We start from the raw sequence: 14,765 nt of genomic DNA on the forward strand, positions 1-14,765 counted from the left end.
TTTGGGTTTTCATCAAAAATCAGAAGCAGTTAAGACGATAACTCGACAACACCTGCTGCCTTTAGAACAAGCCTATTATATAAGTCAGAAGCAAATATTTTGATTGCCTTGCCATGTCATAAAATAGTGGTTGTCATAGAAGTAATTAACCTGTAATTAAAAGGAAACGACTGACACATTACACATTCATGTGGTTAACAATAGACTGATTTTAAAAGCACAACATGCTACCAGATTGTCACTTTAACTTTGTTTGCAAGAAAGATAAACAATAGTGTTTAAGGAGTAGATGAAAGATGCCTGCAGGATGTTACACGTCAGATGAACTGTATTGCTTTGTCGGTGTTTGATTTTAGTAGAAGCAGATTAATCAGCAGAAACAGTAACTGTTACATCATCTTTTGAAGAGCCTTACTTTGACATGTCTGTGACATGATCACAGTTCTGAAAAATCTGTCACTGAAAATTAATTAGTCGAGTTTTAATACTTTCTTTAGTAATTTCATGGTTCATTATATATTTTACACAGTTTGGTTATTAAACGTCGTTTAATTTCTTTTTAATTTGTTGGATATCGAACACTGTGGGGATCCACACTCCTCCTGTCTGCTCTGCTGAACCCTCCCACTGTGCTGACTGATAGGACCGCATCTGCATATCTACAAATAAACTAAGGAAAAACATTCAATTTTCCCAGAAATTAGTTTGCTGTAAGATGTCTCAGATTCATTATTTTGCTGGTTAATTTATGTATTTCCTGATTCCGCTGGTGACCAACATGTCTGGCAATCAGTAAATGTCACCGTCTGTAAAACAGTTTTAACTAGTGTCACTTTTTTTAAACATACAGTATCTCGAGCATCACGTTTTGCATATAACCTTTTGTGACAGATTTGCGAGCAGCGCTCTTGCATGTGCATGCACAAATGCAAAAGCTTCACTCACCCCGCGGCATAATTGTAAACTCCAGATCCTCTGCAGATGATGTTGACACATTGATGTGGTGAGGAGCATCATTTCCATTTTATAAAGTTCCATATTGAGACTAGTATTCACAAAAAAGTGCAGTGTTTGCCTGTGTTTCAGTATGAGAGTAGATGTGTCCATGTTTCCCAGCCCCAGTGTGAATCAGCATTGTAAATAAAGCTGCTCTGATATGTAGACCCACTTGCATTATCTGTAAGTTCATCATTCAAACAACAGGGGTGACAGAGAAAGAATGACTCAGTAAAAACTTCTTGAAATATGCATGTGGTTTGCAAGATTATTTATTCATGCATGGCTGTGTATTCCATTATGTGTAGGCTGCTTGTGTGTCACTGTTGTTGACAGAGAATCACTCAGGGAATAAGTACGCAATGTGAATGCAACTTAAAAGATTTAGTATGGGCTGAGGTGATATCTGACCAAAGGTTGGTTATTCAGTGCCACTCTGTTTATTGTTACTGTGTAGGTGTTACTACTGTTTGAGCTCATTCATATTTCTCTCCTGCCTCCAGATTTTGACCCTAGCCTTGGTATGATGGCTGGAATTACCCCCATGAACCCAATGATGCCCGGCCTCGGTATGGTACCTGCAGCTCTCTCCCAAGACGTACCGGTTGTCAAGGAGATCATCCACTGCAAAAGCTGCACCTTGTTCCCCCCCAACCCCAGTAAGTCATAGTATTATGCTAATCCTACACCGGCTCTTTTCTTCTAATACAGCTAAAAAGACCACATTTCTTTGGCAGACATCGGCTTGTGTTAGAGCTTGAGATGCAGCACCTTAATTAAAAATACCTCAAAGAAGGGTCAGGTTTTGAAATGCATTATTTTTTAATTTGGTTTAATTAATAATCTTGTTAATAATTTCCCAGTGTCCTGGACAGCATCTTCAGCTAAATTGATCGGAACATTAGTTCAGATTGAGCATAGATGGCTACAAAGTTGAGACCAAACAGCTGATCTCATCAGCTGGTTTCAATTCCAGCTGACATCAGCTGACCACTGATCATGTTGGTAAAATCTTAAGTAAGCCCTTTTATTTACATTGCTTTAGCCTGCTGACAGTTGTCGTGCAAGCCACTTTGCAACCCACATCAAGCTCCAGTCTGTTCTGTTTGTGATTCTACTTTCGTGCTTCAATGTCCTTATGCTTTCGATCCATGTGCAGAGCTGTAGGGAAGTCCCACAACATCTACGGCAAAATAATTTTTTCACTTTACTGCAGATGCAAAAGAAATGAAAAAAAGAAAAAAAAAAGCAAATTGAGTTGTTTCTTGAAGATTTGATCATATTTATCAGTTTAGGTGATTTATTGCTTTGCAGGATTTCTACCCATACGGTTTTGTTAAAATGTTGCTTAGACTTAGTATTACACTGTCATAAACAATGTCAGTACAAGAGAAGATACACCTGTTCACTTTAAGCTGCATTTCCATTCTGACAAACACAGTGGAAATTCTCAGGGCAAAAATCTCACTTTGTATAATCTGACGGTATGTGTGTTTCCCAGAGTGGCGTTTATATTTATCTCACCGCCACCTTCCAATTATTCCGAGTTAGGAACCAGAATAGTGGGGGGTACTTTGATTGATCCCACCTCTGCTTTACGGATTTCCTGCTGCATAAAGCTCTCTGCCTGGGGACTTTTTTCAAACAAGTGCTACATGTCATCTTCAAGGTGAACTGAAAGAAAAGCTCCTTACCACATTAGCATTCACTAGTTTACAATCCTTTTGCAAAACAAAACACACTCCTGAATTTTATTAGGCAAATATTGTTTTTCACGGCGCACATAAAGCTGTTTTAAGATATTCTTGTGCATCTGCTGTATGCATTTTGGCTCAGTATATGTGACAAAATAGAGCAGAGAGAAAAGCAGATTAAAAGTTTAACTTCACCTTGGATCATATTTCGAGCTAGTTGTCAGGAGCAAGTAGAGAAATGAACCAGGTACTTTGTTCAGGGGCACCTACAAACCCTGAGGCTAAATGAGGGATCAGCTTGTCAAGAAATTACCCAACAACTTTATAGCCTGTCACAGTCACTCACAGTCACAAGCGCGAGTGAAAACTTTTTGTGGAAAATGATCTCTTCCCAAAACCTTTTCAATCCTTGGTGGCACATGGACATGAGGCTTAATTGGTAACCTTTTTCATCCTCCTTGTTACTTTCTACTTCCCTGCCTTTCTACTCTGCTCCACTTACTCTTCTCTCGCTTTTTTGCTCCCCAGCTCTACTTATGATCTTTTTGCGTGTCACTTATTCCAGTGTCACAAAAAAGCAGTCCATCTATAAGCCAGGTATTTTAAAATAGGCAGACAATTGAGAAGCTGTCTAGCTTGATTCTTCTCATGAAAGCTAAGTAGCTCTGTAGGAGGTCTACAGGAATGGCTAATGCCCAGTGAGAATTGGCGCCTTATCAAATGGGTTGATTTTGTGTTTCTGTGGCTCTGAGAGTTCTGGTGTCGATCTCAGGTTGTTGGTGTATTTGTCAGGGTCGCATTTTCCAGCTAAGGGAACTGACTAAAACCAGTTCAGGTATTTGGCAAGGTTGTGGTATGTCGCCAGTTTATTTACAATATCTCATCTACAGTTTGACTCATTCTATTTCCATCCCGAAAACTGTTAATTGAGAAATAATATTAAAAATATGTTGCTGAGCCTTAAGGTAATGACTATCAGGCCAAACCCCAAAGGAGTTTTGCACTTAACAGACCATTACAGGACCTTTGAAGGTGTCTTGAGGAATTGGACAACACAAGGCAAGGCCAGCATATCTAACAGACTGCAAACGTAACGCTGTTCTTTGTCTTGTTTCTTCTTTGGGAGGTTTTGCTATGTAAATTACCCTTCTACCAGATGTGGTGTGAACATCTGGCGATCACTATAATGTAAAAGATGGATGATAAGTCAAACCTGGTCTCTTCCTGCTGTTGTTCCGTGGTCTTAAGTGTAATGCTCACATTTCTTGTAGGAGCTTTAAGGCATGGACAGTGATCACCTTTACACAGTAAACTGCAGTGGACTGTCTGACACATCTTACACTTACACTACTTCTGCTTTTGTGTATGTGATTGGACCACACGGGCCAGCCATCACTCCACATCACTCGTTGTCCTTCATTTGATAACCTTTCTGAAGCTACTAACTTCGACCTGTCATTTTGGAGTTGCTCTGAGCAGTCGTCTAGCCATCGCAATTTGGCCTTTTGTCAGAGTTGCCTGAACTCTTACACATACCCATTTTCTCCTGTCTCCAACACAAACTTGAAATCCTGTCTGTTTGCTTGCTGCTTATTACATTCCAAGCCTGAAAGGTATCATTGTTACAGGATCAGTGTTATTCATTTCACGTCTTTATATGTGGTGTCATTGACGATTATCTCACCTCGACTGAAAAGTTCGGTCAGCTAAAGGACAGGGCTGGGCGTGGCATGTGGGGATATATCTGGAGACCTCTGAAGCTAAAAAGAGAGTCTGACGTGCAGAAAACGGTAGAAAACCGCTTTATTTAAGTCAATACTGTCAGATAGTTAAATGCACAGTTGCACCGGATACTGTATCAGCTTTTATTTAACAGGCAAGAAAGTTTACCCAGTCTTTCATATCAAAAAATTGTGTTTTATTTTTGAGAATAGGATCTTGTCAGCATCTGTCTCGCTAAGGCTGTGTTGTCTTCCCAGTATGACAGAACTGATGGGTGAGTGAGAGGAGAACATTTTGATCGCACTGAATCATTATTTCATACTGCATGCTGTCAAAAGTGCTTTGAGATGCAAAATAGTGGTGGCCGGGACAAATCGTTGGGAGATGAAGTTATTTGAAGTCTTTGTCATGTGTTTACCCAGAGAACATATAATACAGTTGGATTATACTTCACCATTGAGCCAGTATAAAGCTTGCTGTTAATGGAATGTGCATGAATCACTGTTACAGTAACTAAGGACTGCTGCTTGGAAGCATATTGGAGCCATATTAATGTTGCTCACGGTTTGAACTGTAACAGCGAAGCAAACACTGGCATTAGCTGCATTGAGGCGTTAAGCAAATATCACAGGAAAGTACTCGCATCTTGGCAACAAGGTTGCATATGGTGTCCATCACAAGTAGTCATTACCCTCTAGCTGCACACACTCAACCTGACACCGCATGCAGCATCCTCGCTCACTGACCTTTTAGCTGAGCAACAACAACCCTTTCAGCCCTCCCCCAGCTCTTGTGCTTTCTCGCTCTTCTGTCTTCTCAGTGTGCATAACCTTACAATCAGCGTACATCCTCATCAAGCCCTTCTTCTCAATGCGTCCCCCCTCTTGACTTCAGTCAAACCCTCTCAATTCAGCATTGATCACTGGTTCACCTTCTCTACTGCCTCTTTTGGCTGGTCGACTATATAATGCTTCGGTGGTATTGTAAATGGTTTGCAAAGGCTTTGCTCCCAGTATTTGGACCTATGGACCCACTTCAAAGCTTGATAACTGTTTTTCTTATCCAACCCTCTGAGGATGTTGTTAGAGAAGTTTGTATAGTTATCTTTAAAGAGATTTTAGTATTCTTGCGGTGTGTACCAGTTCGACATATGAACACATACAGTATAAAATATTTAGGAAGGATGCTCAGAAATGTTTGGTTGGTTTGTTTGGGGTTTTTTTCCCAGTTTCTTGGCTCATTATTGATTTTGATGCATTTCGCGCAAGCGTTGCGCGCCATAAGCAGGGCCCCATTGTACATGCCAGTGCTTCATGTGTTTGCAACAACCAGTTATTCAGACAGTAATAAGCAAACCGAGTAAACCAAACAAAAGCAAACAGACACTGATGTGCAGATCACAGTGTGTGCAGTTGTGAGACAGTTGTGCCATTTTTCACCGTAATTCTTCGTGCACATGGCTTAGTTTACCCCTGACAAGAATCAGCTAAACATAGGTACTTGAATGTGTGTAGATTGTAGTTTGTCTTTTGTGGTGGGGCGTGGTCTGCGGGGCCGTGCGGACGCACCTGCACAGCATCCGCAATCACGTCCGCCGTGTTAAAACACGGGACTCAGGGGTTGGTGGAGTGTTTTGTGGTGCGGTTCATGTGCGGCTGGCAGCCTGTGAGCTGCAGCCGCAGCAAATAAAGACGGCTCAAAATGACGATCTGTGGTCCCACCGTGCCTTATTCACACCACAGTCTTGTAAACTGTTGGCCTTTGAGGCACAAAGCTTCCTCTCTGTGGCATCTTCTCAGACCATGAAAGGGTGTCTGGTCAGTCGAGCTGATGGATTACAATAACCTGTGACAGTGTAGCAAACCACTGGGTGGTCATATGAAGAGCAGGCCATTGGGACAGGGCTGAACTAAAAATTAGCCAGTCTGTTTGCTTTACAGCCACATTCATGAAACTGTATGTGCAGAATAATTCGGTCTAATACAAGAGAAAATCACAGGGTCACTTTTGAGCCACTGGTTTGTCCTTTATTATATTATTAGTACTTTCTAACCTGCTAAAATTCTGTTCTGTCTCTTCCATTTAGCCGTCTGCTCAATTTTCTGTTTCTCCTGCTTTCCTTTGTGTGCACTGTCGAAAACACAGAATGTTTTTTAGTCATTTGTGTTGTATGATTTCCCAAATGATTTCCACAAAAGATCCTGCAAAAGCTGCTCCATCCATCCTCTTCCTATGCTTCCTTAGCCTCAGGTTCACTGGCTCATTATATTTGCATAAAATGCAATCACATGCACTGTTCATAAATGCTTTGATATCCTCTGATATCGTGTATTTACTGTAATCTGGAAGTCACAAATAGCTCATCTAGAGAGTTGTTTCTAATTCGTTTGCATAAAATGTTCGATTGTGATAAACAGTGCAATTCAGTAGCACAGCAGGCAGCCGAGGGGATTGCAAAATGATTTCACTCCTGCTAAGTTTTAAAAGATACACAGAAATTCACAGATTTAGGCCAAAAAACCCCCCCCGAGACTTTCCATTGTATTCTTTTTAGATAACTTACAGCATGTCACATTAGGTTATTTCTGCACTGCACCTGTTCTCCCTTCTCTGTCCTCCTTGCTCCATCGGCCGCTCGTGGACCGAAAAGGTCAGTTAATTTGGAAGTCTTTGTTGCATCTGCCAACAAAGCGTTTCTGTGCAATCGCAGCTTTTTCTGCTCTGCCTTTACTTTTTCTGTCCATCTCAACTGAAAAACTAGTCTAATCCGCCAACTCTAGAGGTCAAGGAATGAAACAGACGATGTTTGCTTTAACGGTCGCATTTAAAGTAAAGGAGAGGCAGGGGGAGGGATGGGTTGTTGGAGCCTGTGTGTAAAGGTAGAAGAGATACAGGGGGAAAAATTAAAAGAAAGAGATGGTGCTGGCTCCGGCTCAGAGACATAAAGTTTGTTTGCAGCTCTTAACAGTGCTGCATGCAAGTACAAGGAGTTCTGACAGCAGGGGATTATGAGCTGATAAAGCTTTTTAGCCAAAAGAAAACTCTGACTTTGGATCGTTATGTTTTCACAACTAAACTTCCTTCCCCTAACTTTTTTCTTTGTGTGTTACATGATGCTGTAGTATATTGTTGTGCTTATAATAACTAAATAATGTAACAGTTAGCAATATATTGTTTATTATTGCCAAACCAAGGCTTGGCTTTAAACTGTGTCCAAGTGCATAGCCGGTTGGCTTTTTATTAGATATTATGAACCAGTTGTTTCACCTTTGTTCCTTATGATCATGCTGTGCATCTGCTAGGTCAGTCAGTAATTACTTGTTATTAATAGTAAGCAATGAAATTTTACATGATTACATGTTCAGTATGCTTTGTTTAGTATAGACTTTCTAAGGTAGTAGTATCTCGCGAATAGTCAGGCTCCCCAAATAGCATGTGGTTAATTATTTAAAATAAATATGGTAAGATGTTAACTTTTACAAAACCTCCAAGTGTTAATAGTCTCCAAGTAGCTCAGAATTAAAGCTTCCTACTGTCTGGTATAAAGTTGCCTCCCCAGAACCAAGTAATAATAAAATCCTTTAACTTCTGCAGTTAACAAGTTCTATTTGTAACACCGTAAACACATTAAAATGATACAGGGTTTATTCCAGTTACACAAGAAGTCATTACACGTAGAACGATCCCATTTCATACTCGTCCACTTCAGAGATTTTCTGAAAAGCAGTTGAAAGAGGCTGCGATTGTTCAAGGCTACGAAACAATCATTGTTTTCAGCCGACGGAGCTTTTTGTTGTGCAGGATTATCTATGTGCACAGCCAATCCAGATGTTTAATGCCCACTGAGTTCCTGTTATCAGTTCTCGTGAGTCTCATAGGAATGATCTTTAACAGGCTAATCTGCCTACAAACCTGCCTGCAGAGATTAGTAGGCAGTTATCATTCACTGTAATCAGTGATTGAACAGAAAACAACGCAGAGCATTGAGAAAACCTCAGGTAAATATGTTAACCTTGAAACTTAACCCAAAAAGTCATTTTGGTGTCTAAACGTAACCAAATAACATGTTTAAATGTTTGAGGCTGCAGAACAAAGAATGCCTGTTCTTGTGGTACAGCACAAAGTAAGAGCACATATAGAACAACATATATAAGAACATAACTTATTAATGACGACTTTCTTCCTTATTGTTAAGTAGGAGGCTATTGATCGAGAATAAGGCATTAGTGTTTCATAGTAGCTAATAATGATCCTAAACTGTTACCAAAACCGAAACTGCATCAGGAGTCCACTACCAGTCTAGTTTGTTGTTGAGCATGAGATGAGCCACCCTGCTGAGAACACAGCAGCTCGTGCCGTCCTCTCCGTCATTCTTTTATCAAATCTTGTGCTGCATTGAATCCAGAGCTTTCATTAAAGTTTGAGTTCTTGCTTTACAAGCATCAGTGGAAGACTGTTTGGTTGTTGAATGACAAAACAAAATATAAAGAAACATGAACCATGTGTAACGTGAATCTGAAATTGTATTCACCAGTGCATATATGAGAATAATGAGAATATGAGGGGAGTTTTTTTCTGACTGCACTCTAGATGTGTGCACTTGTGTCAACAGATGAATCCTTTAAAGACTGATCCAGAAGGCAGAATAGGAAACTCAGGGTGCTGCTAGACTCTTTCTTAACAGCTGTTACTAGGAAAAAATACTTTTTTGTTTTTCGTTTCATGCCACTACTGAAATCTACTACTAAAAACACCTATATCCTGACCAATCCTCCTCCTATATCTCAGGTATCCAACCAGGTTCAGCCCCATTGCAGAGATTTCCTAGTAGACGTCTAGAAATACAGCATCCTCTGCACTACACTGATTAGCTGGTTCACTTCTCGTAGACCACGCTAATCATATTCATCATGGATGAGAAGCCGTAGCTATTGGAGATTAAATCAGTCAACATTCATCTGTGATGAATAAGTGATTTCTGCAGTGCGAGGGACCCTTCACATTAAAAGATCTGTCACTTTGGGGCCAACAGAATTTCATTTTCATGGATGGGAGGGTTTGATTTTTCAGTTTCTCTTACAAAAAAAACTCTTGCTTAAAGAGGTCATTATTCATTAATGATATGATTAAGCTTCATAATTTTTTTTAGGTCATGAGTGCTCTATTCTAGAATGACTTCACTGAAAATGCACAGCATCACCCTGAGAATTTGGTTTTTGCTTGTATTATATACAGATGCCATCTTGCTCTTTTAATGTTGCTGTGATCTGGCCCTCATTATTCTCAGTCTGAATGTAGAGGCTTTTTCTAAAATGGATTTTTCATTAATGCCCTGCTATTACGCTGCATTTGCTTTTGTCAGTCTTGCTTATTTGGTGATGGGATCCTTTATTATGCTATAATTATTTATTAAAATTTTGCATTTCTCATAGCACCAATGGTCTTCTCTTCTCTTTATTTTAATGGATATTTTTATTGTACATGATAATCCAGGTTTTATTTTTATGGTTGGCTGCAGTTCTGCTTTATTTTCATCTATAGTTTTGACTTGTCTCCATGTTTAATACACAGATGTCTTAAAAAAGACAAAATAAACACCTATTCGATTAAAAGCTGAACAAAATGTTGTTATTACAAAGTGATGAAAGGTTTTTTTAATCATTTTCCCTCATTTTTCAGGCAGTGCTGTTGATAATAGTTCTGTTTGTTACTTTGTTTTTGTTTTGTTTTTTTCTTGCAATGAATTTTAAAGAAAACCACTTTTCTCTGGCAAAGTCCAATCAATGGTTACCGCTGCTTGTATTGTTTTCATCTTCACAAGGAGCAAAATTCATGCTCAAAATAAAGTGTTTTACCTGAATTGCTCTCGGGTTGCCTGTGTTTAAGTTTAAGAAACATTGCAGAGGACTTTTTTGAACTGCAAACATTAAGAAATGCTGTCGACTAATTAGAGTTGTTAGTTTTTCCAGCCTCGTATTTATATTTCAACTTGATGATGTCTTACACATGGCTGTTCTTTGTCACAGACCTGCCCCCTCCGGCAACCAGAGACCGCCCTCCGGGATGTAAGACTGTGTTTGTCGGTGGTCTGCCAGAAAATGCCACAGAGCAGCTCATCATGGAGGTCTTTGGACAGTGTGGCGATATCACAGCCATACGCAAAAGCAAGAAGAACTTTTGCCATATCAGATTTGCAGAGGAGCCAACTGTGGACAAGGCGCTCTTCCTGTCAGGTAAGAGGTCGCAAATCTAAAACCTTCATTTTATTTATTGTTTAAGGCCTTACTGATGAAACGCAGTGGTGTGAATTTCTGTAGTTCAAGTACCACTTAAAGAATCACAAAGTGAGCTTGTGGATGTCCTGCTGCCATTCGTGTTTTCATTGAGCACTTCAGTGCTTTGGTAAAATGCCTACCAAAAACAAACAAAACAACTGTCAGAAAATATCAAGACCTTTGCTAAAACAACGCGCTGTGTAAACCTTGCTGGTACCATGTTTGACCCTCTTTCTGATATGAGAACTGCCTTATTCTGCTGGAGACATTCATAAGAGAGTCTGCTCCATGTTAACATAGCATGACGATAACGTAATAGCATCACACAGTTGCTGCAGATTTTTTCAGTTGCACCACAGCCCGAAGGTGCTTTCCTGGATTGCGATGGGGTGACTGTGGAGGCCTTTTTAGTACAGTGAACTAATTTCCATGTTAAGGACACCAGTTTGTGATGGTTTGAGCTTTGTGACGTGGCGTGTTACCTTACTCAAAGTAGCCATCAGAAGATGGGTACAGTGTGGTTATAAAGGGATGGACATGGTCAGCAGCAGCACTCAGGCTGCGGTGTTGAAACAATGGATTGCCAGAAAATATCCCTCACACTAGTGCTGGGCGATATGACGATATGTGTCGTGTGGACGAGAGAAAAGTGTCTTCTATCGTTTCTAACCCAAATTTTATAAATTATTACATAAAATATATAGTTAACCCTTTACAACCGGTCGGAGCAGGCAAACTCCGTTTTACCTAACTATTTTTAAATCCCTGTAGAACTGGAACCACGTAAGGTAGCGAAATTAATTTTTTTTGCATGTGAAACCGGAGTTGTAATTACATCTAATGCCATCAGCTTGCCCTAGGTCACGATTTCCTTCCACATATAGCTTTGCAAAAATTGCATAAGAAGCACTTGCAGCAACAAAAGCATAATATTCCAGAAACACGCTTTGCTGATGTTCATAACACTTCCTACGTTGGCATATACGTCAGCACGAACTATCGCACGTCCGCCATTACCTGCCCGAAACCGGAAGTGACGTCATTTCCGCGAAAGGGCCTTATAAGCCTATGTTGGTGTTTTTAAAAGTCATGTTTGATTTTATGCTTTTCTGTATCGTTTCTGGGATGCTTAGAAATTATAATTATAATATTTATTTTCATTTTTCCTGTAGTATATAAAAATTAGTGTATCTCAGAAATAAAACTATGAAGACACTCAAAATAAATTTCTCGTGGTTGGAAACTATTTTGTGCAACTTTTTTGTATTTACAATTTTGAGGGATAAGCCTCTTAAATTTTTCTAACTAGAAATATATGTAAAAACAAAAACGATTTTAAATTTTTTGTAGTTTATTGCACTACAAATTTTTGCAATTTATATAGTTACTATGGACTTAATGCATACATATTTTTAATATTTGGGCTATAACGGTTGTATTGATGTATGGAAACTTGAAATGCTCCCACAAATGGCACTACAGCATGTAAAAACATAAAGATAAGCTCTGGCGGACTTGGTTCTATGGTAGGTCTTAAAGGGTTAAGTAGCCTGTGGCAAATATATTAGTGTTGTCTTCTCACTATACATGCTCTTAACTTTATGAAAGAGAAAATAAAGTATAAAAAAAATGATAATTTTTGCAAAGAAATTCCGTCTTGTGGTTTGCGACCTGGTGCTGCTGTACGTGCACCCGGATTTGCGACATACTTTACGGTAACTCACAACAAAGACTGCACTCTCGGCACTTGCTGTTTACAGACTGCGTACTTTCTAGATGACCACAGGTCAGGTGGTATATCGTGATATATATCGTTATCGTGATATAAAATAATTCATATCGTGATAAATATTTTTTCCATATCGCCCAGCACTACCTCACACCACTACAACACCGCCAGTCTGATACAAGGCAGGATAGATGATGTTTACACCAAATTCTGACCCTACTGTTGCCGCAGTAATCGAGAGTCACCAGCCCAGGCAGAGTTTTGTTCCAGTCCTCCATTGTCCAATTGTGGTGAGTCTGTGTGAATTTTAGCTTTATATTGCTGTTCTTAGCTGACAGGAGTGGCACCTGCTGCAGTCTTCTGCTGCTGTAGCCCATCTGCTTCAAGGCTCAGTGTGTTGTGCGTTTAGAGATGCTCTTCTACGTACTTTGTTTATATCAAGTGGTTAAATATTCAAAATCCCATAAACAAAGACCTTTTGGATATTTTTTTCTTTCTCTGTAAAATCTAGAGATGGTGGTACAGGGAAATCCCAGTAGATCAGTGCATTTGTAATTCACCTTCAGCACCCAAGGTTAAACTTTGTGGCTATACCACAAAGAAGAGCATTCAATTATTAAAAATGTTTTCGTATTTCTTTATTAGACTGAGCACCAGCAGAAATCAAAAACTGGCTAGTCTCTATTAAGTCACTTAAGGAAAGAGATCTAAGCGGAGTTTTCTACTACAGGTGCCAAAAAAATCCATTTACCATAAAGGCAAAAAACCTCTACTAACCATGTATCACTGGCTTATAGGCTCCTATATTATCACAGTAGCGTCTGGACTACAGACATCTTAAATCTCTCAGAGCAAACACATTGTCCTGTGTTCCTGCTCCCCCCAAACTCTTAACCCATTCAGGAATATTCTCTGCGTTATTGTGTGTCCATGCAGGTAGGTAGGCAGGTGTGTGTATGTCTGAGTGTGGGTTTGAATGAGAGACCCGTCGATTTCGTCCGCATATACTCTTACAGTGAGATGTGGGAGTGGGGGTCCATATATTAAAGTGATGACAGAGCTGTGTAGTTCCCCCATAAATAATACCACACACACACACACTGTGCAAACACTACCTAGAGATGACACCCACTCAAGCAGCCCACACCAAGATCTCCTCATATGAAATATTGGAGCAGTAGTAGACTGGGAGCCTGAAGCAGATGGAGCAGACAGTCGAGACCCTGAAATCGCGCTCATTTCTTTTCCTGCTTTTTTTTTTGGTTTGTTGTTGTTGGCATCCAACACTGTTTCACCCTCTTTTTATTTTTCCTTTGATGAGAGTGTGTTGTGTCTGTCAGTAAATCACTCTGCACATCATTACTTTGCTCAGTTGGAAAACACACTCTTACACGTGTGACCGAAAACACACGTTGGATGCACTCTGATCATTTCGAAGCAATTAAATCACAAAATGGACCAGATTTCACTTCAGTCCACAACCAGCCATTAGTGGAAATTGAGTAAGGACGGGAGAGTGGGGATAAGTGGGAACTAGTGTGGAGAAGAGTGGGGGTAATGAGGGATATTGTGGTGTTTCAGTGCCACTAGAGAAGTAATTGGCCTCTCTAAGTCTCCCTTGTGTATTCCCAAAAGGATGCAGGCCTTCTGTACTCCACAAACCCTACAGCTAATATATCTTCTCAAACCAAGAGATCTAACAAGAAAAAGAGAGTAATGATGAGGGCATGCTGGAGGTGAATCAACTCGTAGATCCCAATAAAAAGTGTCTTCACTGGATTTTGTTGGATCTAAATACACATTGTTGAAAGTAATGGAAAGTGTTTTACTGTTGGCTCAGAGGAAATCCCCAGTGGCACCGACTACACATACCTTTTTAGAGTGTCACTCCTTTCAAATGTATTGCTTTTCAGTTCAGTCAAGTGTAACTTAAATCATTTTTCTCAGCTTTTTGAGCAGTGTAGTGTAGAAGGTGTAAGACTAATGGAGAGTACCAAAGACAAATGATCACGGTTTAATAAGAAACTGATGTAAACAGGACGTACGAATTTGACAGATGTCCGGGATTAGAAGCATTCATGCCTTGCATTGCTTTGCTGCAGCAGTCTACGTGCCACAGGAGGCTGCGTAACTGTTACTCTGTGACGAGTGATGTCACATGTTACCCTCTAACATGTGAGACTGAAAAGATTCGGCATGAGCCCCCGCATCCTCAGGACCTTCTATCACTGTGCCATTGAGAGCATCCTCACTGGATGCATCACCACCTGGTATGGCAACAGCACCGCCTACAACTGCAAAGCTCTCCAGCGAGTAGTGCGGTGCTCTGAACGGATAATTGGAGGTGAG

The 14,765-nt window shown here is 40.1% G+C and overlaps 1 protein-coding gene across 1 annotated transcript in view; it reads left to right on the top strand.

Moving 5' to 3' along the window:
* LOC102196578 (ecto-NOX disulfide-thiol exchanger 2-like) overlaps positions 1–14,765 on the top strand; it is a 61,974-nt gene that overhangs the window by 16,408 nt on the left and 30,801 nt on the right. The window contains exons 2-3 of the mRNA XM_013908253.1: positions 1,500–1,655; positions 10,439–10,645. Coding sequence (XP_013763707.1) covers positions 1,500–1,655; positions 10,439–10,645 — 363 coding nt within the window. The remainder of the gene's footprint in view (positions 1–1,499; positions 1,656–10,438; positions 10,646–14,765) is intronic.

Source organism: Pundamilia nyererei, unplaced genomic scaffold (assembly GCF_000239375.1).
Source record: "Pundamilia nyererei isolate P.nyererei 1_Seehausen unplaced genomic scaffold, PunNye1.0 scaffold00008, whole genome shotgun sequence".
NCBI classification, from domain to species: Eukaryota; Metazoa; Chordata; class Actinopteri; order Cichliformes; family Cichlidae; genus Pundamilia; species Pundamilia nyererei.